The 25,094-nt window shown below is 38.9% G+C and overlaps 1 protein-coding gene across 22 annotated transcripts in view; it reads right to left on the bottom strand.

Moving 5' to 3' along the window:
- The window catches only part of CASK (calcium/calmodulin dependent serine protein kinase), a 294,102-nt gene that overhangs the window by 102,173 nt on the left and 166,835 nt on the right, over nt 1-25,094 (bottom strand). For all 22 annotated transcript variants that reach the window (XM_034423848.3, XM_034423849.3, XM_034423852.3 and 19 more), the window contains 3 exons: nt 17,752-17,874; nt 15,657-15,740; nt 6,872-6,971 (listed from right to left, as the gene is read on the bottom strand). In XM_034423848.3, coding sequence (XP_034279739.1) covers nt 6,872-6,971; nt 15,657-15,740; nt 17,752-17,874 — 307 coding nt within the window. The remainder of the gene's footprint in view (nt 1-6,871; nt 6,972-15,656; nt 15,741-17,751; nt 17,875-25,094) is intronic.

Here is a 25,094-nt window from a genome sequence, read left to right as displayed (position 1 = left end):
AACACAACCCTTGTAGAAACCTGTAAACCTGATACAGGTAACTCATCTACTTTAGCACATTGAGCTCAATCTTTTCTGCTTAGTCAGACTTGAAAAGAAAAATTATTTTCACAGCAGAAAGGGGAAAACACCCTAGAAAGAAAAGTAGAATAGTCTTCAACAGTGATTGCGTGGAGAAGTAATGAGATTGAAGACTTGGATTATATTATTTAATCCTTAATACTGTGTTTTCAACTTTGATTCTGTAGGAACATTTATAAGGAAAGAATATTAACTTTTTATTGTCCACTGACCGGGCTTTTCATTCTGCCTTGCACTGATGTGGAAAAAGAACAGGTGATTGAAACAGTTAATCTCACAGCTGGTTGGCATCTTTATGAATATGATGTCTCAGAGAGTGTGTGAATTTTCATCTGGATAGTGGATTATTAAAATGATATAAGAGTACAAATGTCCTAAAAAAATCTAAAAGTCTTAGTGATTGAAAGGCAGGAAAGTCAGTTAAAGTAAATATTTATGTGCTGATAAGGACAAAAGTTTCTTTATTCTTCCTCTGGCAATAATATGAATTTGATTTTTAAGCAAGACACATATATAGATGTGCAAAATGACAGAAAGAATTCAACAACCATTATGAAAATATCAGCTTTTCTCTACCATACTTTATTTAATATTTAATTTTCTTATTATGGTACAGTACTGCAAAAATGTATGAGATTGAGCAGGCAGAGGACAGAGTGGTGGAACAAGTCAGAATTGGGAAAAGCAAACCATGATCATTTGCGACTATTAATAGTTATGCAGAAAACCATAAGTAACTAAAGCTATGATGTGGAAAGAAATCAATTGCTATTAATATAAAACTGCTCTGAAAGCTTTTTTTCCTTAAATTGTACATACTATGTGGATTCCCCTTAATGTATGAGGACTTTATGTATTTTAAGCTGAACATGCATCAAGAGAAGTGTTGTATGTGGAAAAAGAGATAATATGTTCACATTACAGAATAAATAAAAATCATGATGTTTAAAACAATGTGTCTACTGACTTTTCCATTAGTTTTCAATTTTGTTTGGCTATCAAGAGCAAAATGGTTGAAATATACATTCTGAAAATGTACCAAATTCTATAGGATTAGAAATACAAAAAGATTAAAAAATATTGTATATACATAATTACTAATAATTGTCATTAATAGTACATGTAATCCCTAGTAATCCCTTGAGGCCTTTTCTGGCAAAAATGGAGCTCCGGAGTGACACACACTCCCTCCGGGGGTGCCATTCTCTTTGGCAGAGGCCTTTCCAGGTGAAAATGGAGCTCCGGAGTGATGCACACTCTCTCTGGGGGCTCTGTTCTCTTCAGCAGAGGCCCTGAGGAAAGGCCTTTCCTGGCTAAAACAGAGCTCCAGTGCGATGTGGGCTCCTTCTGGGGGATCCGTTCTCTTCGGCAGAGGCCTCCTCAAACTCTATGGAGTTCTTTGCAGCTTCAGTGAGTCAGAGAAACCAAGCAGGGCACACTCGTCCTGCTCTCCCTCTGTTCTCGCCATGAGCAGGAAAAGAAACAGGCTGGAGAGGAGACAGATCTTTATAAGGTAAGTGACCCGGCATGGCAGGATGGGGAGCAAATGTGGGGACCCGAGGGGAGGAGAATGAGGTATCTCAGTGGGTTGGGGGAGGCCTTGGGTGGTCTAAAGCAGGTGGCCTGTTCCATTGCTAGCCCCCCCCCTGAGTGAGTTGAGATTTTTATTAAAGATTTTCAAGTCAATTGTTCTTGGCTATTACCACTGCATTCTACAAGTCAGAATTCTAAAGAATTGCTTTAGTTAAATAAAAAATCTAAAGCAAAATCCAGAAATTCACAGATGCCCTTAGTGCTTATTATTTTAAAACAAGAAAGCAAAATCACTTAGCAATGGAAGTATGGTCCCAATTATCTTTGTTAAATGAGGACTAACTGTATTGGAAAATATCTACCCTGTTTCCTCCAAAATAAGACATCCCCTGATAATAAGCCCCATCGGGCTTTTGAACACATGGCAATAAGGCCAAGTGCTTATTTCATGGTTCAAAAAAATATAAGACAGGGTCTTATTTTTCGAGAAACATGGTAGTATACTACCTAGTTTTCCTGCCTTGTCAACTAAAGTTGTCAACCATCTCTGAAATCTATATTGTAGCCTTTACATGAAATTTATTCATGTAAACACTTGCATATGTGTGCAATACAATAGTCAGAAATAAATATATATATTTATTAAATGCCCATCTCAACAATAAAGCCAGGACAAAAAATTAACAGTAACACATTTATGACTATTAAAAAAAAAATTGCCTGCAAGAATAAAATCCCATTTGTAAAATAATTTATGTCATCTGTGTGTGTTTGTATATACACACATATACACAAATATACTTAAATCATTCTCTCATACAAAATACTGTATTCACATAAATATATACAAATGTATATAAATGCACCAGTGGTGGGATTCAAATAATTTAACAACTGGATGGCCGTCATGGGAGGTGTGACCCATCCCTGTCCTCCAGCTCTGCCGCACATGCGAGATGAGCCTCTCGCGATGGCCAACCTGACCCTGGGTGAACCGGTTGTTAAATTACCCTCCCCCCCGCTATCAAAGTGGATCCTGGGCACTGCACTGCAATGGAGAAATGGGAAATGCAGTGGCCAGCATGAGGGAAGGAAGAGGAGCAGGGAGAAGAAAGGGAAAGTGGCTCCTCCTTCCCTCATGCTGGCCACTCCGTTTCCCGTTTCTCCATTGTAGTGCAGGGCTGGGCCGTGGAGTTTGCTCCACCCACCACCGCCTAGATGCCCTCACTTCCACCAAGAAAGTTGGTCAAAGAAAGAGGATTCTGTCATGTGCTGAATGCCGTAATTAAACCATGGCTTCCTAAGATGCCATCTCTGTCACTGGATAAAGCGAGGAGAGCGACTCAAGGCAGCGAGCACCTCAAGCCCCAACAAAGTGAAAGGAGAAGAAATGTGAGAGCAGCGCAAGCCCAAGTCTCGTTTCCACCCCCTAACAGTGTGCTTCTCCTAAAGGCCTCTGGTTTGATGCGCCCACCCACTCTGCCTCTTTCTGCTGTGCCCTTCCCATGCTCACATTCAGGGAGGGAGCGAGTGATGGAAGAGGTGGCCATCTTGGGCTCCCTCACTGGGGCTTTGTGTGTGTGAGCGAGGGGGGGGGGGAAAGGAGGCAAGCCGAGGCTGGGGTAAGGGAGTGATTTGCTCCTTTGTGGAAGTGGTGCCTTCACTCACCCAGAGTGGGAGGAGAGAGAGAGAGAGGCCCGCGGGGTCATTGGCACCTTTCCTCAGTGGCGTGTCAAACCTGTAGAGAATGGCAGGACGGCTCCTGGCCAGTGTGGTGGACTATGGCATCGGATGAGCCCAGACACGCACACACAAACACACACACACAGAGGGATGAATGGGTGACTGGGTGCATGGCTGACAGTTGTTTTCTAGCGCCAGAGAGGGCAGGGAAGGGAAGTGGCCAGGCTGCCGCTGCCTTTCATTGGGGCACGTGGAGTGAGATGGGGTTCTTCTTGCTGTCTCTTCTCCCACCCTCGTTGGACATGGCAGGGCTTCCTGCCCCTCAATTAGCCCCCGCTCTCCTTTATCGATGCAATTTGTGGATGACTGGTGGGGCGGGGTGGGGAAGGAAGGGTATTCGCGATTACTGGGCCGACTGGCTTCTTCTCAGCAGTGCTTTCACTGCCTTTCTGCGTTGGCTGTCAAAGGCGAAGTTTTTGTGGGCAGAAGAGCTTGCCGCACCCACCACCACCACCTAGATGCCCTCACTTCCCCCAAGCATTTCTTTGCCTACCTGATTTCCAGCTCCGTCACGTTTCTTGCTGTGTCCTGCCTGCAGCGCCCATACCGGCTGCCCCTTCCCAGCCAGAGGTGGAATGCTGCTGCATTTTAAGTGCCAGTAGATGCCGGCCTTCCCTCCGGCGGGACTGGGCAACTGCTGGAGAGAGACGGGCTTGTTTCAGCGGCTGGCGCCGAGATGCCCTCGCTTCCCCCAAGCATTTATTTGTCTACCTGATTTCCAGGTCTATCACGTTTCTCCGTCTCATTACTCGCCATCATGTGCAGGGAAACAAGTTTGTGAGACTAAAAAAAAAAATTCAATCAATCAATTCCAACTTTGTGAGATCTTTTTTTTTTTCAAGAGAAGTTGCAATTAATCGAACTTTTTTTCTTAGTCCCATAAACTTTTCTTTCCCTGCACATAACGGCGAGAAACGGGATGGAGAAACGTGACAGACCTGGAAATCAGATAGGCAAAGAAATGCTTGGGGGAAGTGAGGGCATTGTTGTGGTCCGCTATTAGCCTGCCGAGCTGGCAGCAGAGTCGGACAGTAAGGAGGCTGGGGAGAAACATGGGCCAGTTCTGGAGTCTGGGGAAAGCTTGGACGAGGGCTCTGGGAGGCAGAGATGGGGCCAGGGCCATCTGGGAGTTATGTACGGACTCTGGAGCCTCCAGAGTTGGACATCAGAGGCAGAGGAACAGGGGGAGCCTGTTCCTAGTGCGCGCATGCGCAGAGCTGCCACAAGGCAAGAACAGTTAAAAGGGAAGACTCGGGAGTAAGGCTTGGAGATGATTGACCCCTCCCATAAGACATAAAGGAAGAGCAAAGGCACGTGGGCCTTTGCAGGAAGCAACGTTGTGGATGGTGTCAGTTTGTACTTTGAAGCTCTGTTTTTTACTCTGTGTTTCCATGTGGCCTTGCCAATATAATTGCCAATTAGGTCTTTGGCAGCGTGTCAAAGAAAATAAAGGTGGGTGTTTACTAGCCTTATCTGAAGGACTGTGGCAGACTTCTGTTGAACTATTGATATACTCTTGGTGATTCAGCATGTGCTGTGAATGAAAGGAATTCACAGCCGTTAAAATATATAAAAAAGGGGTTTTTGGGATTAATTGTGTGCTTTTTACTACATCAGGAAGCCTAGGTCAGAATAGGCATCTGGGCGCCAGGCGCTGAAACGGGCCCATCTCTCTCCAGCAGTTGCCAAGGCCAACGGAGGGAAGGCCAGAATCTACCGGCACTTAAACATGACGGCATTCCAGCTCTGGCTGGCAAGGGGCAGCCGGCATGGGCGCTGCAGGCAGGATGCCTATTCACTTCAGCACCCTCCCTGACCTTCTGGTGCTCTGCCAGTCCTTTCGCCTTGGGCTGCCGCCTTATGCCCAGGGTCCTTGGGCCAGGCCGAGGCACTGTGGGCCAGAGGGATTGAAATGGACGCTATTCAACTGGTTTGCTGAACTTTACAAAAAATTAGCTACCGGTTCTGCTGGTGTGAACCACCTGAATCCCATCACTGAAATGCACAAGGAAAAAGACTGGAACAGCTCAGCTCAGCAAGCATAGTCACATTAGTAAATCGTATTAGTTTCACTACCTTTATGATTTCCAACTACAGGTAATCCTTGATTTATGATCACAATTGAGCCTAGAATCTCAGTTGCTGAATGAAGCAGTTGTTAAACAAGATATCATATGACTACTTCAACAACCACTATCCTGGCTCATCTATTTGCTATTGTCAACCAGCTATGTGGGTTGTTAAGTGGAGTGAGGGAGATTGATTGGAGGGAGATTGATTGGACTGCTAGATTGGAGAAACCCTGGGTTCTCTGGTACATGTAAACTTGCTGTGGGTCAGGAGGCCTCAGTTGGTTCCAACCCAGTAGCCACCTGGGGAGCCTCAGGTTGGTTGCAGAGACAACACAGGCAAAGTTACTGTGTCCTTGCGGGTGTGACCTGCTGGCAAACCAGCCATGCAGGGGAGCCTGAGCTGGCTTCAGGGGCTACTGACATATATAACGTTGTTGTGGCCCTAAATGTGGGTCAATTGCTGAGTACCCAAAATACAGTCATGCAGGCTGTTCGACCTTTGGATTTGGTCATAAGCACCTTTTGCGGGTCTGTTGTAAGTCAAGGACTACCTTCCTTATCCTTCTAATACGGCAAAAGATCATGGGAAAGAAAAAATAAGAATTTGCTTCAGTTGGGCTATGAGGGATAAAAAATGCAAGAGGGTAGAAAAGTCCTCAAAAGTCTGCCTACTATGCCTTCCTACAAGATTTGCACTGAGACTGTTACAGAAGAAAACTTCTGTTTCAAATATTCTCCAAACACCAATGTAAGGATGGCTACAATTAAAGCCACAGAAGACAAAAAACAGCCAGAAATTACTTTCATTTTTCTTTTTGCAATAGTATAAAAAATATTAAAAGAGCAAGATAATTGCCTTTATTTCTCATGTGTTACAACAAATGACCAAGTTATCTTCTTTGGTAGTGGATTTGTCAATATTAATAATATAATGCAACTTTTAATAAGCAGAAACTCAAGAAGTATATTTGTGTTTGTGTATACCAAGTCTTTCCTATGCTTACATAGTTAATTAGATCTGTCTTCAAATTTTCAAAGATGTTAATAACATGGTTGGGGATTTGCTCAACTCTAGAGTGACTTCAGACTGATTTGGGCATTTAAAATAATGATACATCAGTAAAAACATTTACCAAATTAGAACTATAGCATTCTAACAGCACTATTTAAACACTCAAATAATTTAAAGCATGAATTAAAACTGAACTTGAATAATTTAGTTGTCAAAATAGAGGTAGGCCTTAGTTTATGTGCTATCCCAGTATCTTCTGCGCAAGTTTTTGTATAAATTGGACCATTTGTATAGTGTGCCTATCTACCATTTTTTGTATGGTCTATGGGAAAAAATCTGTAAAGTCAAATTTATCTTAATGAGGTATTACCTGGTTCTGGAAGCATCTGTAAAACTATGTAATAGCTTATTATACTTTTGATAAAAGTACCTGAGGAAGTAGGGTCTTCCGAGAAATCTGGCAGTTCTTCAGGGGGATCACCATAGAAGGAATTGAATTTATGGCTTGATACTGCTGCCAGTACTGCACCCTAGATTAATAAAAACTTGTTACTAACTGCACATCAACAAATTTTATGAATCACTTTAGATTAGTATTCACCATTGGAAATTAATCAGAAGAATCTTAAAGTTTGCACAGTAAAACTGGTTATTTATTTATTTATTTATTTATTTATTTATTTATTTATTTATTGAATTTCTATACTGCCCTTCTCCCGAAGGACTCACTATTTGCAATAGTGTGGAAGTTTTCAAATGGACATACATTTCTGAAAAAAATTTAGAACTGTACAAGATAGCCACTGGTTACCTGTAAAGAGACTTAGTGCCATATATGCCTCCAGGATAGAAAAAAAGCTTCTTTTCTTTGGTCTTTTATAAAAGCATTATGGATTAGCATACATAAACTAAGACTACACACACTGTTCACTGGAAGGCATATCTGCTTTGTCCTTGAGATATTAAGAGATATATACTCTTAATACTGAAAATGTTGAACACTTCTGTTCTCTGCTGAACATATCTTTCAGTTGAGAATGAAACATTCAAAAATGTTTTTCTTGTCTGGTTAGTAACATCATTTTTCTGAAGGCAGAAGATGGCAAACAAAATTCACTGTCCTGGATTAATTCTTCTTAATAAACATAACAAATTACAAGAAATATAATGTTGGAAGGAATTTTTAGAGCATTAATTCCAACGCCATGCTCATTGCATGAATACGAATAAGCCTGATTGTCTAGCATCTGCCTGAATAGATCTAATGAAAGTGAGTCTATCACAATGATGGTGAACTTTTTAGAGACGGAGTGCCCAAACTGCAACCAAAAACCCACTTATTTATTGCAAAGTGCCATCACGGCAATTTAACCTGTGTGTTTCTCTCTTTCCCCCTCTCTCTTTCTCTTCCTCTCTTTCCCCCTCTTTCTCTTCCTCCCTCTCTTTCCCTCCCTATCTCTCTCTCTCTCTCTCTCTCTTTCCCTCCCCCTCTCTGTTTCTCTCTCTTTCCCTCTCTCTCTTTCCCTCCCTCACTCTGCCTCTGTTTCTCTCTCTCTCTCTCTCTCTCTCTTTCTCCCTCTCTCTCTCTCCCCCTCCCCCTGGGAGGGGGGAAGGAACCCCTGAACTGGTCCTGGGTGATCGGAATCTGATGTCCGTAGACTGATGAGACCAGGAGCAGTGCGCCGAAGCTCAGCTGGCCGGCAGGGAGGCGGGGCATCCCAACACAGGCAGCTCTGTAGTAAAAGCAACTTGACATCTGGGAGGCCAGAATGAGCTGAGGCGATGCAGAGTCACATTGTGGTGCTGCGTCATAATTGGCTTCACGAGGAGGGGACCCTGTCTCCCCCATTGTGAAGCGCGCAAGTGAAAAAGTTCACTCAATCAATTCCAACTTTGCAAGAAGTTGGAATAGATTGAATGAATTTTTTTTAGTCCCACAAACTTTTGTTTCCCTGCAAACGATGGCCAGAAACGTGACGGAGAAACGCAATGGAGCTGGGCCGGGGCGACGGCACGCATGCCCACAGAGAGGGCTCTGGGTGCCACCTCTGGCACGCATGCCATAAATTCGCCACCATGGGTCTATCATCTCTTTGGACAATTGGTTCCACTAGGAAGTTTTTCTAACACTGGAATCTGCCTCCAGCAATTTAAAGAAACTATTTTATATTTTGATTCTGCAAAATATGATTCATAACAAGTCCTGATCTTCTGTTTGACATCCTCTCCAGTATATGGACACTCTTCACAGGATTGCTCCTAGCTTGTTAATCATCTTTGCAGCTTTTTTTTCCTGAACTTGTTTACATTTTTCTGAATCATTATTTTTTTTTAAAAAGAATTTTTTATTATTTTTAACAACCTAAACATAAAATACATCTTTTAAGAACGGAGCTTTGATCCAGTCATGAATAGGTATAATCGCTTACCCCTCTTTGTCTAGCTCTTTCCCAAATCTCTACCATTACATCTTTTAAAGTAAAAACAAAACAGAATTTTTTCCCACAATTATAATATCTTAATCTAAACATTTACCTTTCTATTGTATCACCACTAATCTTAATTTTCAAATAACACAACTCAATATTTAATTACAATTATTCCCCTAAATTCTATTTATATACCCATAACCTAGGACCCATTACATTAAATCTTTAAATCCTAATCTCTTTTAACTTGCATCTATATTTCTTAAGATTATCACACATTACACTCTTCATTTTACACAGAGTCATTTCACTATTACAATCTTATCATCTTCATTTTACTATTCATATCAACATATTCACCTTTATTTTTAATACTAATCCCAACATAATCATTTTTTGTTACCATCAATTCCAGCTTAAATCATATTTATTTTAACTATTTGTCTCTTGATCATCTTCTTTTGGATGTTTTCTAGCATATTCATTTATTATTTGGCTGTTTCCTAGCATCATCATCTATTGTTTTGGCTGTTTCCCAGCATATTCATATTATTTGGCTGTTTCCCAGCATATTCATATTAATTGGCTGTTTCCCAGCATATTCATCTTTATTTTACTATCACACCCAAAAAACCCCACATCTCCATCTATTATTTTGGCTGTTTTATCTATTATTTGGCTGTTTCCAGCATATTCATTAAGCATATTCTTAATTTGACTGTTTATCTCTGTGTAATTCTCTATTTTGTTTTACCTTCCATCTCTACTTTAGTTATTCATATTTAATCATATTGTCATTCTTACTTTGTCTGCAATTTAACATTGATACTTAATTCTTACATCAAACACATCCCCATATAAATCAATAAAATTTCTTGGATTCTTCTCATATTCATATTCATTCTTATTTATCAAAACTATCCATCTTTACTTTATTTTTCTATTTTAATCACATTGTTTTATTTTCCATCCTTATACATCTATAAACACTTCCTTTTTATAACTAATATTCATCTAAACATTACTTTTTCATTTTTAATCAAACTATTTTTATATTCTTTTTTCCCAACCGTATATATTTTATTTCTTCATTTCCTTGTCTAACAACATATATTCCATTTCAAATTCAGTGTTCCCAAATTTAATTCTTCATGTGTCATTTTAGTTCTTTTTGTTACTTCTATTCCATGCAAAGTACATTGACTTTCCTTCTTTTGTTCCTGCGCCATTTTCTTTTGTTCCTGCGCCAATTAGTAACAATTATAAAAGTTCCGTTGTATTTCCTTTTTCTTTCCACCGAAGAAGCCATCTGTAGACAAAGGAGAGACCTCCAGCACCAAAATCCCATGGCTATTATTTGTAATTTCAGAATGTTCCAGAACAAACAGCAAGTTACAGTGTTTTTTTTTACAGCAGAAGGTGTATCTCTGCAATCCACACTTTCCCTTAGTCACTCCAGTATCCATTTTGTTGCAATTATGTAACAGTCCAATTTAACTCTCTTCTTATCTTGAGTTTTAAAAGTGTTGAATCCCTGCCTTTTTCTTTTTTCAAAGTCCAATTCTAATTTGAGAATTTTTTCCAGTCTTTTCAGCATGCCTCAATGTTTAATTGTTCCAATCGAATCTATACCAAAATAAATTTCCTAGCGGGTCTTTCCTTCCTGAAGTTACTTTTCATAATCTTCTATGGCCCTCAAATCTGCAGCCACTGTTTTAAGGCTAGGGGTCTTGTTTCAAGCCTAGGTTGGTGTCACTCACCCGGCTTCAAAGAGCTTCATTCTTTTCCTCTTTCCTCCTGCTCATCTCTTAGTTTGGTTTGTCCCAACTTCGTGGCAGCCGCCATGGCTGCCACCCCCCCACCGCCGACTCACAGAGAGTTCTCTCCGACCTCCGAGGAACTTGTCTGTTCTTCTTGGTCATCCGAGGCGCCTCTCTTCCTACCCAATCCCTGCAGGACGGTTCTGGTCCGAAGACCCATCGGCGGTGGTTCGGCAGTCGGGTTTTTCGTGGGACTCCTCAGAGCCCGCTATTTTACCGGCTATCTCGCTGCGACATCAAACCGGAAGTCCATTTTTCTGAATCATTCTTAAAAATATCATGCCCAGAACTAGATACAATATATTATTTGTAACATGATCAAACTAAAACTGTAGAACCATTACTTCCCATAATTTGGAAATTTTATTTATGTTGACGTAGTCCAGCGGTGAAATCCAGCAGGTTCTGACAGGTTCTGGAGAACTGGTAGTAGAAATTTTGAATAGTTCAGAGTACTGGCAAATGCCACCTCTGCTGGCCCCAGAGTGGGGTGGGAATGGAGATTTTGCAATATCCTTCCCTCAGAAGTGGGGAGGGAATGGGGATTTTGCAGTATCCTTCCCCTGGAGTGGGGTGGGAATGGAGATTTTGCAGTATCCTTCCCCTGACATGCCCAGCAAGCCACGGCCACCAAACCACACCACGGCCACCAAACCACGCCCACAGAACCAGTAGTAAAAAAAATTGGATTTCACCACTGACGCAGTCTAAAATATCATCTGCCCTTTTTACCATACAGATTATCAGACTGCAGTTAATTATTATTCTAAGATCTTTTTCACAAGTACTATTGCCAAGTATACCAAGTATGAATACACCCTATTCATTTGTTAATTCCATTATTCTATTCCATTTCTCTAACCTAATTGTTTGAATTTTATTCCTATTTTCAATATTCTATTAAGATTCTATTACAGTATTTGTAGATGACAATGTGTCATCTATTAATTTGGTAATGAATTTTCCTTATTTTTTCATCCAAGTCAGTTATAAAAATATTGAAAAGTAGAAACTAAACAATAAATGTGAAGCTCGAATCATGGTTACCAATAAGGTAGTCCAGCCTTCATACTCAAATATCTATCTGCTGATTTATGCTGAGAACTAAAAAAAGAAATCTCTAATTAAAAAACATAACAAAGAATGTAACATATAATAATGAAATTGGACAAAAATGTTCTCCAAATTTCTGTTAATATACTAGAAAATAACCAAGAAGCTAGTTTTATTGAGATGTGCAAAACAATTTGCACATCTCAATAAAAGTATTAGTTTTACTAAGGACAAGAATTAGTTTTATAAGACTTTAAAATGTTTCTGTAAACAGGCAAAAGAATGGTATTACTTATTTTAAAAACTATGTCCCACCCATCACCTAATATTTTATGCAACTCAAAACAATAAATTTTCTGACAACTGTATATCAATAAGAAAGCATAATTAAGCTTAGTTGTTTTATATTATTTTTACTAGTTTAAACTAGTTTAAAAGGTTATCTTTGGCACAAATAAAAAAGTGTGTCTTGATTACAAAAACATAGGAAGACATAAAAAGAAATCTTATTAGTATAAAGAGATCTATTAATGGAGTTGTGTTCTTTTGACTATGACCAGTCTGTTTTAGTTGACTGAGTTAAAGAAGAAACTGCTCTGCAGTGATATCTGAATTCTAAGCACTGACATTATCCTCTTAACTGAAGGAAGCCTAGCTCAAATAATATTGTCTCTATGTAAAAGTGATAATATGAAATAAATAATCCTTTGGTTTATCTCTGCCCAAATATATATATATACTGGAGCAGCTGAACACATGTGCTTGAGAGGATTTCTGATACTGTTTCTATGGCTAGTACCAAAAAAGGAAAGTATCTTTTATAATATTTATGAGGAAAAAGTTTTGTATGAATGAACGTTTACTGTGCTATGTGAACATTCTAGAAAAACCAATGTTTATCTCAATGCTTTTGAAATCCCAGCTCAGGATATTGCTATCAAAGCTGCTTCTACATGTTATTTATATATTTTATGAGAGATGTGTAATAGGGTGGTTTCTGAGGAAAGGCCAAACACATTCAGAATCATACTAATGTAAACAAAGGAAGAAATAAACTCCATCAAGCCTTCTTTAATGAAGAATGTTCTATGCTCTAATCATTATATAAATCAGGGGTGTCAAATTTGATTTTGTTGAGGGCTGCATAAGGGTTGTGGTTGACCTTGGGGAGCCCGGGGGGGGGGGGCAGCTTGATGTCGCTCGTGTTGGGGGATGTCTATGGTGACCTGGGCGGAGCTGGGGGGGGCTCCTTCCTTCCTTCCTTCCTTCCTTCCTTCCTTCCTTCCTTCCTTCCTTCCTTCCTTCCCTTTTTATTCTTTCCCTCTACATTTTCCTTTCTCTTTCCCTTTCTCCTTTCCTGTCCCTTCTTGTATGCTCAAATGCAAAAGGGGAAACATTTCTCGATGCTTCCTCGCCTTGTGATCAAATGCCACTTTTGTTAGTAGTTTATGGCCACTTAAAAAACTGAGAACAAACCAGGCTCAGTTTATCCCATGCTTGCATTTAGTTGGGGTGTCCACAGACAACAGTACAGCAAAACTGTCAAAATGGTGGCTGTGATAGTTGATCAGAGCACTCTGTTTTTTATGTGCAACATCTTTAGCGTTTAGGAACAGAGGTAAGTTAGTTGCTTTTCTGTGAGTGCATAATCCTTAAAAGGGCTCTTCTGTAGAGACCCTGCCATGGTCTAATTCAGACTAGAAATATAGTAAAGGAAAGTATTTTCCCCCACTCTGGTTTGTCCTGTTTTCCCCACTGGAAATGGCTGTTTGCAAGACACGAAGAGGGGATACTTTCCTAAGAGCTCACAATTCAAAAATACCAATGTACATGCATTCGCTAATCTAATGCGCCTTTCATTAAGTGGACATGAGGTATCTCAGGGTGAGGAAGGCCATGGGAGGGGGCTCTAGTGATGGAACAGGCCCTCAAGGCCTCACCGACCCTCTAAGATACTTACTCACTTACTTTGCAAAGATCTGTCTCCTCTCTGCCACTGTTTCTTTGCCTTTGAGGGAGGGGAGAGGAGAGTTGGCTTGGAAATACTTTTGGTGCCAAGAATGGATGCTCCTGGGTGCCGTATCGCATGGGTTAAGGCACGCATCCTCTTTTGTAGCGAATCAGAAACTTTCATTCTCGGTGTGAAAAGTGTTTGCGGTGCCTGTCTTCTGCTCCTCCCTCAAACTCCTTTCCACCACCGCTGTGGCAGGGATGCTCCCTGACTGCTAAAATCTGCTGCAGACGGAGTTCCTTCAATAACCCACCCGATGGCCGGAGCTGGGATGATCGCCGTGGAATTGGAAGGGCACAGGAACCAATGCCATAGCGCCGGCTGTACTGTTTTAGTGCAGGAACGAAGCCTTCAACTGAACGAGGAGGCACTGCAGGCCAGGCCCCTCACACCTACGTCCAGCCCACCGGAGTTCGCTGTGCCAGGGGAGGAATGAGATCCCATTGTCCCATGGACCCCACCTGCATGCAAATGGGACGCTTGGAAATGGAGCTATGTTTGAGGGCAATCCCGCTGCTGCGCCTGTGCTTTCTTCAGCTCGGACGCAACCGGGATACCCAAGCTACTGGTGGCAGGAGCCACCTGAGCAGCCATGATCCCCCCCTCACCAGCCAGCCAGACCTACTTCCTGCCTAGCCGACCAGCTAGCACAAAGTCTCACCGCTCTTCTCCTCCTCCTCCTGCTTATCTTTCCCGCTCAAGTGGTGGTGGGCTCTGCAGGACAATGGGGTCTCTCATTTTTCCCCTGGCACGGCGAGTTCTGGTGGGCTGGAGGTAGATGCGAGGGGCCTGGCCCCTTGGTGCCTCTTTTCTTTGTTCCTGTCCTCGAACAGTAAGGCTGGTGCATGTAAGTGAGCAGCGCACCCAGGCCATGGATGAAGTTGGTTCCTGCACCCAGCCGATTCAGATTCCACAGCAGCCTTACTGTTTGAAGGCAGAAACGAAGGCTTCAAATGAGTGAGAAGGAACTGGGTGTCTACATAGGAAGCAGCAAGCACGCAGGAGCTGGCATCCTGGGTGCTCGAGAGGCACTCAGAACACAGTCAGCTTGTGGGAGAAGACGGTCTCCAGGATGCCAGGCCCCATGCACGCTCGCTGCCTCCTGTGCACGTGCCCGGGGACGGGACAGAAGGTGGTCCCTTGCTGGCTCCAGGGCAGCCCCACGGATCTAAGGCTAACCCTTTCAGCCAGCCACCACCGGGTCGTAGATCAGCGCCCAGTTGGCCTGGGTCGGGCTAAGGCACCACTGGCTGGTCCTTTGCTGTTTCGAGGGCGGCTCTATGGGCGAGATCTAACCACATTGCGGACCAGATATGGCTCCCGGGGCTTGAGTTTGATACCCCTGATATAAATGATCTCATATTTGATATTTATAAAGAACAAAGAATACTTACAAAGGGGAATTTTTCTCTTAACAAAGACAGAATCTCCGTAGAGAATCGGATATCTGGGTATAGTTCTATATTAAAGGAGAGGTGTATATGTAAAAAATCCATGACTTCTGAGACCACACAACAACTTGTGACTGTATACATCAGTCACAAATATCTCTGCCAACTTTTGATTTCAAAAAGTATATCACATATTTCAATTAAATAATAGGACTATGCAATGAATGTTCATATTTGATTTGGAAGCGGTATTGAGGAATACATGGGAACATAAACGCAGCATCTCAGACTCATTAAATCACCTGGGTCCATTTCCAGGAGTGCTCATGATTTTACTGTGATCGTGGAAACAAATGTAGCTTTTTTGATAAACAGCAGACAGTTCCTATGTTCATATTCTTGTACATCCTGAAGCATCTGTTCCAAATTGAATCCTAACACAGCAAGTCAATTTGCATTATGCATTATTGCTACAAACCTGTTACTATAGTTAGCACTATTTTTCTTTTACCTTCAATTTTCTTCTTGCATTGAATTTTCTCAGCTGTTCCACAGTCTCTGGAAGATGAATCTTGTATGCATAGCGATCACGCTCCTATAAACAGTCATGTATTTTTATTATATTCAGTAGTATTTTGCAAACATGAGACTAAAGCAGTTATATAAAATTCCAAATAAATTGAAAATCCCGTCTCCATTATTTATACATTATCTAACTACTCTTGATTTCAGAGCACATAAAAAGCTATTTGCAAAGAGGAAGGTATGAGATAGAGCACTTGTCCTTCTGATTAGATATTGTTCTGCTTAGTGACTAGGGCTTGAGAATATATATTTATGGGTATCAAAGATTAGTAGCAGCCAGCTATCATTTTATGGGTTACAAATTTTGCCGAGTGGGATTATCAGCATAGGTTTCCCTAGTTTTACGCTAGGATTATGTTCTCCTAAAACATTTTGTAAAGTGAATTCATATAAACAAATTGTTGAACTGGTGAAAAAAAGAAGGCTGTAGGGTATAGTGTCAAAACATTTTACTATCTTTTGTATAGCTGGATTTCTAATGCATATGGTTATCATGGCCTACAAGATGTGGAATGCATCATGGCACTGTGAATTTTATTAATGTTGTTATGTTCTGCCTAGTACATTTGCCAAAGGCCGGAGATCTTTCACCAGCTTTGTTGCAACATAATTATGTCCAACTTTGTTTCAGTGTTAAATTCCTTCCCTTTTCATTTTGAACACCAGGATTGTACAAGATGTTGATGGCTGTTTTGATCCCATAGTAACAGTAGTAGTTATTGTAGGTACAGAAGAAAGTGGGAGACAAGATACATAACTAAAATGACAGCAGTAAATGATGGGAAATGCATAAAAGTTTTGGTGTGAAAATGTTCAAGTGGTTTTGGTGGAAAGAATCTGAATCTATTTCCAGACCTTTGGTGCAAATTGACTATGCTGGCTCAAATTGATATACTGTACATATCAACTGATATACTGTACATACATATTCATATGCATTTATAAAGAGAATTCTTGGATGTAATAGATCAATTCCACAGTAGTGAATTTGTTTAAAGGAAATTCATGTAAATTTGTAATTTAAAAAAAATACCACTGATTTAATAGCTAAATAGAACAAGTTCCTATAAATAAGGTAAATTCTTAAGGATGTTCTGGAGTAATTCTGATCATGGAAATGTTGAACTACTTGCTACTGTTTAGATATTATGTGAACTGAAATTTTATTTATAAAGGACTGCTTTGCTTAATCCATTTAGTAATGATATACAAAACAAAGTAACAAAATTGTTTGAAGTTCTTTATGCTGTGAATCTTTATTTGATTATTTTGCCTTTGAATTTTATATTGCTGAGTTCTAACATGCAGTTATTAAAGTGATATCTTGGCTGAATGTTTTCCTAATATTTAATTTTACTAGTTTTCATTATTCTATTTTTGAATTGAGCTTTTTATGTATTTTAGAAAGGTTTAATCTGTATATTTTAATATATGGAAAATATGAATCAAAATGAATATCGGATTTTAGATGTAAAATAACTTAATATTGTGGAAAAAGCAGTTATCCTAATTTTTTGCAAAAAATACTTTACTCTTATTTTTTTTTAAAAAAGAAATAAACAAGAGTAAAGAAATCAATGTATGTATATATAAATGTATGTTTAAATAAAAAAGAGGGTAAAATTATCCATAGGACTACCTATTCCTATACAATCTTCCCAACAGTTAGTCCTCTCAGTGTCACCTTTGTAGACTTTTGCCACAAATATGTTTAATATCAATAGCAAATGCCACTTTTTTGTGGCATACTCCATCTGGTGTCTTAGTAGAGTTTAGGAGGGTCTTAAAATGTACTTTTTAACTCAAATTTTAACACTTTAAACGTTTTAGTTTTAATATCGTTTTAAAATGTTAAGTGAATTTAGAATTGTATTTGTGTATTCTTATAAGTTACCCAGAAAAATGGATTCTTATAGAATAAGTGCAATAAATTATTGTATAAATTATCAATGGATCTATAAGAATGTAATTTATGTTAGTAAATAAATAAATTGGATCTTTTAAGATTTTGTTCTCCGTACCTTCAGCCAAGGATGATTAAGTGCCTCATAAACAGTTATTCTCTCAGCTGGGTCAAGCATAAGCATGCGCCGAACTAGATCTTTGGCACTTTCAGATATATGGCTCCACTGTCTGGGATTCATCTAAGTGTGGGGGGGAAAAAGGAATTTAAAACTAGGCACAATGGTGAGATTTTTGCACAAGTTTTTATTGTAGGCAAATTATTTTCACAATGTTATAAACAAAGAAAAACTACACCAGGTATTTCATGTTTGTACATTTTGTAGCAACAATATGTTGAAGTTAAAACTCCAGAAGTTAAATAAGTGTCATTTAAAATAATAATTTACTTGTAGATCAAATAGACACATATTTTAAACAGAACAAGAATCACTGCAATGTCTGATTAGAACATTAATCAGGATGTAATAAAATAGTATAATTACTTGATATACCAGGTTTATGAGCATAACTATTTCCTGATTTCCACCAGAGATATATAATCCATATTACTGAATTAGGATCATTTACTAAGCTTATATATTTTAGATGAAATTAAACTAATACAAAAGGTTAGCAAGTAATTAATTGTCAAAATTTGCTGGATTTGCAAAAATGGTTTACAATTTCTTTATAGAAAGTGAAATATGCATACGTATATAGAATAGAATAGAATAACAGAGTTGGAAGGGACCTTGGAGATCTTCTAGTCCAACCCCTGCTTAGGCAGGAAACCCTACACCACTTCAGACAAATGGTTATCCAACATTTTCTTAAAAACTTCCAGTGTTGGAGCATTCACAACTTCTGGAAGCAAGTTGTTCCACTGATTAATTGTTCTTTAAAAAAAAAATGTTTTAATACAAACATTCCACCATTCATTAAACAGTGTGTTGTCTGGGTACAAATTGTCTGTGTCATAACAGTTAAATCTTACCACCATATTCACTGTCTATATGTACTCTTATTTTAATACTAATACTTAATACTGAACATTTCTATTATTGTAACGTTTTCTTTTTAACTTACTTAACTTTATTATACCTTACTTTCATATTTATTCTCTGACCATTGATAAAATAAATCTCATGTATTATAATAATCAGATTCTTCCTTTCCTTTAATTGCAAGTGTTAATCTATTCATTTCTGCACATTCCAATATTTTCTTAATCACATTTTCATCTGTAGGAATCTCTTCACCTTTCCAATTCTGTGCAAATACAATTCTAGCTGCAGTTATTACATGAATAATCAAATATATATTTTCTTTACTATAATTTTCTGGTAAAATCCCCAGCAGGAATATCTCAGGTTTTAAATCAATATGCTGCTGTGTCACCTTCTCCAACCACATACGAATTCTTGCCCAATATTTTTTTGCTTCTACACACGTCCACCACATATGATAATACGATCCTGGTGTCTGATGGCTTTTCCAACATTTAGTTGATTTATCTTTAAACATTTTCCCCAGCATTTCAGGTGACAGATGCCATTTATAAAACATCATACAGATTCTCTTTGTATGCAGTTGAAACTTGTAATTTCTATCCCATAGTTGCTGCCATTTATCTAACTCTATCGTATATCCAAAATTTTTAGCCCATGCTATCATTGTTTCTTTAGCTTGTTCTTCTTCTAGTTTAATACTCAATAAGTAACTATACAATTTTCTTATCACTCTCTCATCTGTTCCTGTTAATATCTTGTTTAATTCTGTCATTTCCATATAAAAACCATATAACTTTGCATCTTTTTCATATCTAGATTGTATTTACAGTTGTGTATACCACACCATATCGATCCCGTTTTTCCAAATCTAGTTTCGTTTTAAGTTTCCCCTTTTCTGACAAAATATCTTTATATCTAACTATATTTCCCATATTAATAATATTTGGATGTATGAGTGCTTCCACTGTCGAAAGCCAAACTAGTATCTTCAAATAGTGTTGTTCTCTAATTTTCTCCCATACTAATAATAAAACATTTCTTATATAATGTCTTTGAAAGTAACCATGTAACTTATTTTTCCCATACCACAAAAAGGCGTGCCAACCCAATTGCAAGTCATGTCCCTCCAATGTCAATAGTCTTGTATTTCTCAACCCATTCTTTCATCCATGTTAACACTGCTGCCTGGTAATATAATGCCCAATTTGATAGTCCAAACCCTCCTCTGGTTCTCGCATCTTGTAACAGTTTTAAGTTGATTCACGCCTTCTTCCCCTGCCATACAAATTTCACTATTATTTTGTTCAAATTTTCAAAATATTTTTTCTCCAATTTTATCAGAATTGTTTGGAATAAAAACAATAACCTTGGTAATATGTTCATCTTGACTGTTGCTATTCTTCCTGTTAACAATAATTGCAAGTTTTTTTGCCTTTTTAAATGTTTCTGCTCTAATAGGTAATTCAGCTTTTTCTAAATATTGTTTTATTTTTTCTTCAGGCATCGTCTCTTGTTTATATAATTTTTCATAGTAAGCATGAATCATTTTCTTTTTCTCATCATTTTGGTAACATATTGTCCCTTCATTGTCTATTAATTGGTAGATTAGTTTTTTTCCTTATCTTTTTTCAATCTATATGCCAACCATCTTCCTGGTTTATTTGCGTTTTTTGGGCTAAATCCTCTTTTTCTATTAAATTCAGTTTATGTTTTTTCAAATCCATTTGATTTCTTATATTGTTTTTTGTGGATCTTTTTGTAATTTCATTTCTAACTTCTTGTACTCCTCCTCTAGTTTTTTTTGAACTTGTCTTTTCTTTTTATTTTTCTTTCCCACATATGTTATTGCCAGTCCTGATATATGCTTTGGCTATGTCCCATACATTTTTTAGTGAAGTTTCTTCTTTTCTATTCTCTTTAAAAAAAGAAAACCAACTCCTTTTCCATATATTGTAAAAATTCTTTTTCATTTAGAATTGTTTGATTCAATGTCCACCTTAATTTCTTTTTTTGTCCCTTCCATATAATTTTCATCAGATTATCATCCACCCATATGTTTGTTCCAATATTTATTTCTTGTATATCAGATAGTAAATCATCTGATATCCACATCACATTAATCTGGATCAAGACATACGTCTATTTGAGTAAAATGTATATTGACTTTTCTCCGGAAATCTTCCTTGCCAAGCATCTTTAATGCCTAATTCTTCCACCATTTGGAAAAAGGATTTTGGAAGTGTTTTCCTAACTTTTTTATTTATCTTTTTAGTTTTGTAGTCCAAATCTACATCCAAATCTACATTGAAATCGCCTACTATACATGTTTTCATACTCCAATTTTATTATTTTCCTGTGTAATTTACCATAGAAGTCTTCTTGGTTATCATTTGGTGCGTATATCACCACTAAGAGTATTTGTTTATAGTTCATCGTTACCTCCACCATTAATATCCTCCCTTCCTCATCCGTGAAAATTTGTTTAGCCTTTATTGCCTCCTTAATATACAATACAACGCCTCTCTTACTTTGATGTGTAAGCGAGGCACACAATTTCCCCATTTTAGGATATTCCAACAAAATTTTATGTTGTTTTTTGATATGAACTTCCTGTAAACAAATTATATCGTTTTAATTTTTCCAATTTATTAAACGTTTTCCTTTTTATTGCCGGATTCAATCCATTTATATTATTGTATTTTTTGGAGTATAAGACGCACCTTTTTACTCTCTAAAAGGAGGTGAAAATTTAGTGCGTCTTATACACCGAATGTAGCCCTGGCCACCCACTGGCCCGCACCTTTTGGCTTGTGCCTCACAGCAGTTACCTCCTTGCAAGCAAACAGCAAGAAAAAACAGCTCCTTTCAGCTTCAGCATAGATTAATTAGCACAAGTTGATTAGATTGGCCTCCCGACTCTCAGCTGATTTGCTCTCAGCTGTTTTGCACAGGGCTCTTGCTGCAAAGAGGTAAATTGCTGCAGCAGATTTTTTTTCCCTTGTGCTAATCAAGCTATGCTGAAAACGAAACTGAAAGTAAAGCAGACTGTTTGCTGTAACGAGGCAAAATTAGGCAGAGGCAGAGGGAATTTCTTTTTCTTCTTTTTCCTCACCAAAAAAGGTAGGTACAAACAATGGGAAATTTAGGGCAAAAGAGGAGAGTTCAAGATTTTAAACACAAAAGAAAAAAAGGAGAAAGAAAAAGGCAAAAATAAAAATGGGAAGGGAGAAAAAGAAAAAGAAATGAAAGAGAAAAATGTTATAATAATAATAATAATAATAATAATAATAATAATAATAATAATAATAATAATAATAATAATAATTTTATTTCTATACCGCCCTTCTCCCGAAGGACTCAGGGCGCTGTACAGCCAATTTAAAAACACAAGACACAACAATAATTAAAAATTAAAATAATTAAATAGATTTGGCCGATTTAAAACCCCAAAAATTTAAAATACCCCAATTTAAAATTATTAAGTTGATAGCCCGGCCTGGCGGAACAACAGGGTCTTCAATGCGCAACGAAACACCCGGAGGTCGGAGATCTTACGTATTTCCGGGGGCAGTTCATTCCACAGGGCTGGGGCTCCCACAGAGAAGGCCCTCCCCCTGGGTGTCGCCAGCCGACATAACTTGGCTGATGGCACCCTGAGGAGACCCTCTCTGTGGGAGCGGACTGGTCGGTGGGAGGCTATTGGTGGCAGAAGACGGTCTCGAAGGTACCCGGGTCCTATGCCATGGAGTGCTTTAAAGGTGGTAACCAACACCTTGAATCGCACCCGGAAGACCACTGGGAGCCAGTGCAGCTCGCGTAGGAGGGGTGTCACGCGGGCACAACGAGTTGCGCCCATAACCACCCGCGCGGCCGCATTCTGGACCAGTTGGAGCCTCCGAGTGCTCTTCAAGGGGAGCCCCATGTAGAGAGCATTACAATAGTCCAGCCGGGAGGTGACAAGGGCATGAGTGACCGTGCGCAAGGCGTCCCGGTCCAGAAAGGGCTGCAACTGGCGGATCAGGCGAACCTGATAAAAGGCCCCCCTGGCCACGGCCGTCATATGCTCTTCTAAAGACAGCCGTACGTCCAGGAGGACACCCAGATTGCGAGCCCTCTCTGTGGCGGGCAAAGATTCACCCCCAATAGTCAGCGATGGCACCTGCTGACTATATCGGGACGCCGGAAACCACAGCCACTCGGTCTTGGACGGGTTGAGTCTGAGCCTGTTCCTCCCCATCCAGACCCGCACGGCCTCCAGGCAGCGAGACATCACATCAAGGGCATCGTTGGGGTGGTCTGGGGTGGAAATGTACAGCTGAGTATCATCAGCGTAAAGATGACACTTCATCCCCAAACCACGGATGATCTCACCCAGTGGCTTCACATAAATGTTGAACAGAAGGGGCGAGAGGACCGACCCTTGTGGCACTCCCCATGAGAGATGCCTCGAGGTCGACCTCTGCCCCCCTGCCAACACGAACTGCGAGCGGTCGGAGAGGAAGGAGGAGAACCACCGCAGAACGGTGCCCCCTATTCCTAACCCTCTTAACCGCCGCAGCATGATACCATGGTCGATGGTATCAAAAGCCGCTGAGAGATCTAATAGGACTAGGACAGAGGAGCAACCCTTGTCCCGAGCCCTCCAGAGATCATCCACCAACGCGACCAATGCCGTTTCTGTGCTGTGCCCCTGCCTGAAGCCCGACTGGCACGGGTCTAGATAGATAGCTTCATCCAGGTGCCTGGGCAGTTGTCGTGCCACCACACTCTCAACAACCTTCGCCACAAAACGAAGGTTGGAGACCGGACGGTAGTTAGCTAATACATATTTATACATATTTAGAATTGAAATATGAATAATAGTAAGAAATAAATGAGAAATCATGATTGTAAAAATGAAATGAATAATAATTGGAATATTTGTCTTTGTATTTTTGAAATCTAGACAATGATAAGTTTTTATTTTTTATTGTTTTTAGAAATATGAGTAAGTATAAACTGTAACAATTGAAATACCTTTAATGGTATATGGTGGTGAAAGTAAAAAAAGATTAAATTATAGCTTGGATAACAGCTAGAACATTTTTAAATTTAATTAGGGAAATTGCAATGATTGAAATATTTTTAATTATATATTGTGATGAAAGTAGAAACGATTAAGTTGTGATTTGGAGGATTATATGGGCAAAACTATGTGGGTTATTGGGAGAGTTTAAGATGTGAAAATGAGTAACATAAGAGGGGAAATTATTTGGTTTATTATTATTGGTAAATATAATTGATTGATTTATAAGAAATTGGATTGCATGGAAATAATTGGTATATTCATGTTCATATTGATTAATATACAAAAAGATAGTTATATAACTAATTGATTTATATTAAAATGTTGAATTTGTATTAAACAATTGTAATATTACATAATTAATCAATGTGAGGATGGATATAAAAATAGATGACAATGGGAAAGGGTATAATATAGAAGGGAAAAATTGAATTTGATTAAGATTAGGGATGAAGGGTAATATTGGCTTTTTTAAAAAATAGATGAGGAATAAATATGGCAAAAAGGAAATATAGAAATTGTAAATTTAATTGAAATGACTAAACACTGTTTAAATTTGTGAACCGGCCAAATACTCTGTTCAAAGAAAATACATTGTATGTTTGTATGTGTGTTTGTCTAAAAAATAAAAAAAAAACTTTAAAAAAAACCCCCAAAAAGGTAGGTGCGTCTTATACTCCGGTGCGTCTTATACTCCGAAAAATACAGTAAGTAATGTTAATTTTATTTCTTCTTCCATGTTTGTAACTGTCAGGAAATTTCTCCTTAGTTCTAAGTTGCTTCTCTTCTTGATTAGTTTCCACCCATTGTTTTTTGTCCTACCCTCAGGTGCTTGGAGAATAGCTTGACTCCCTCTTCTTATATATACATATACATACATACATACATACATACATACAATATATATTATATATGCATATACACCCAAGACAAATTCCTTGTGTGTCCAATCACACTTAGCCAATAAAGAATTCTATTCTATTCTATTCTATTCTATTCTATTCTATTCTATTCTATTCTATTCTATTCTATTCTATTCTATTCTATTCTAATTCTAATTCTAATTCTAATTCTAATTCTAATCTTTGTAGCAGCCCCTGAGATATTGGAACACTGCTATAATGTCTCCCCTAGTCCTTCTTTTCATTAAACTAGATGACAGTTTTGGAAGACAATTTTCTTTTTTGCTTCTTAACTGCCACATATTTTAGCTGAGAAAGTTGGGAGGGGGTTGTTGTTGGAGCGGTAGAAAGTTAGTCATAACAACATTCCGTATTCAAGGACTTTTGCCTGCGTCTGATGGACACTGCCTGAAGATTGTATCCGGTGGAGTGTGAAGAGTTGA

Source organism: Pantherophis guttatus, chromosome 5, assembly GCF_059756535.1.
Source record: "Pantherophis guttatus breed Tessera chromosome 5, ASM5975653v1, whole genome shotgun sequence".
NCBI lineage: Eukaryota > Metazoa > Chordata > Lepidosauria > Squamata > Colubridae > Pantherophis > Pantherophis guttatus.
This window is presented reverse-complemented; position numbering and strand designations above follow the sequence as displayed.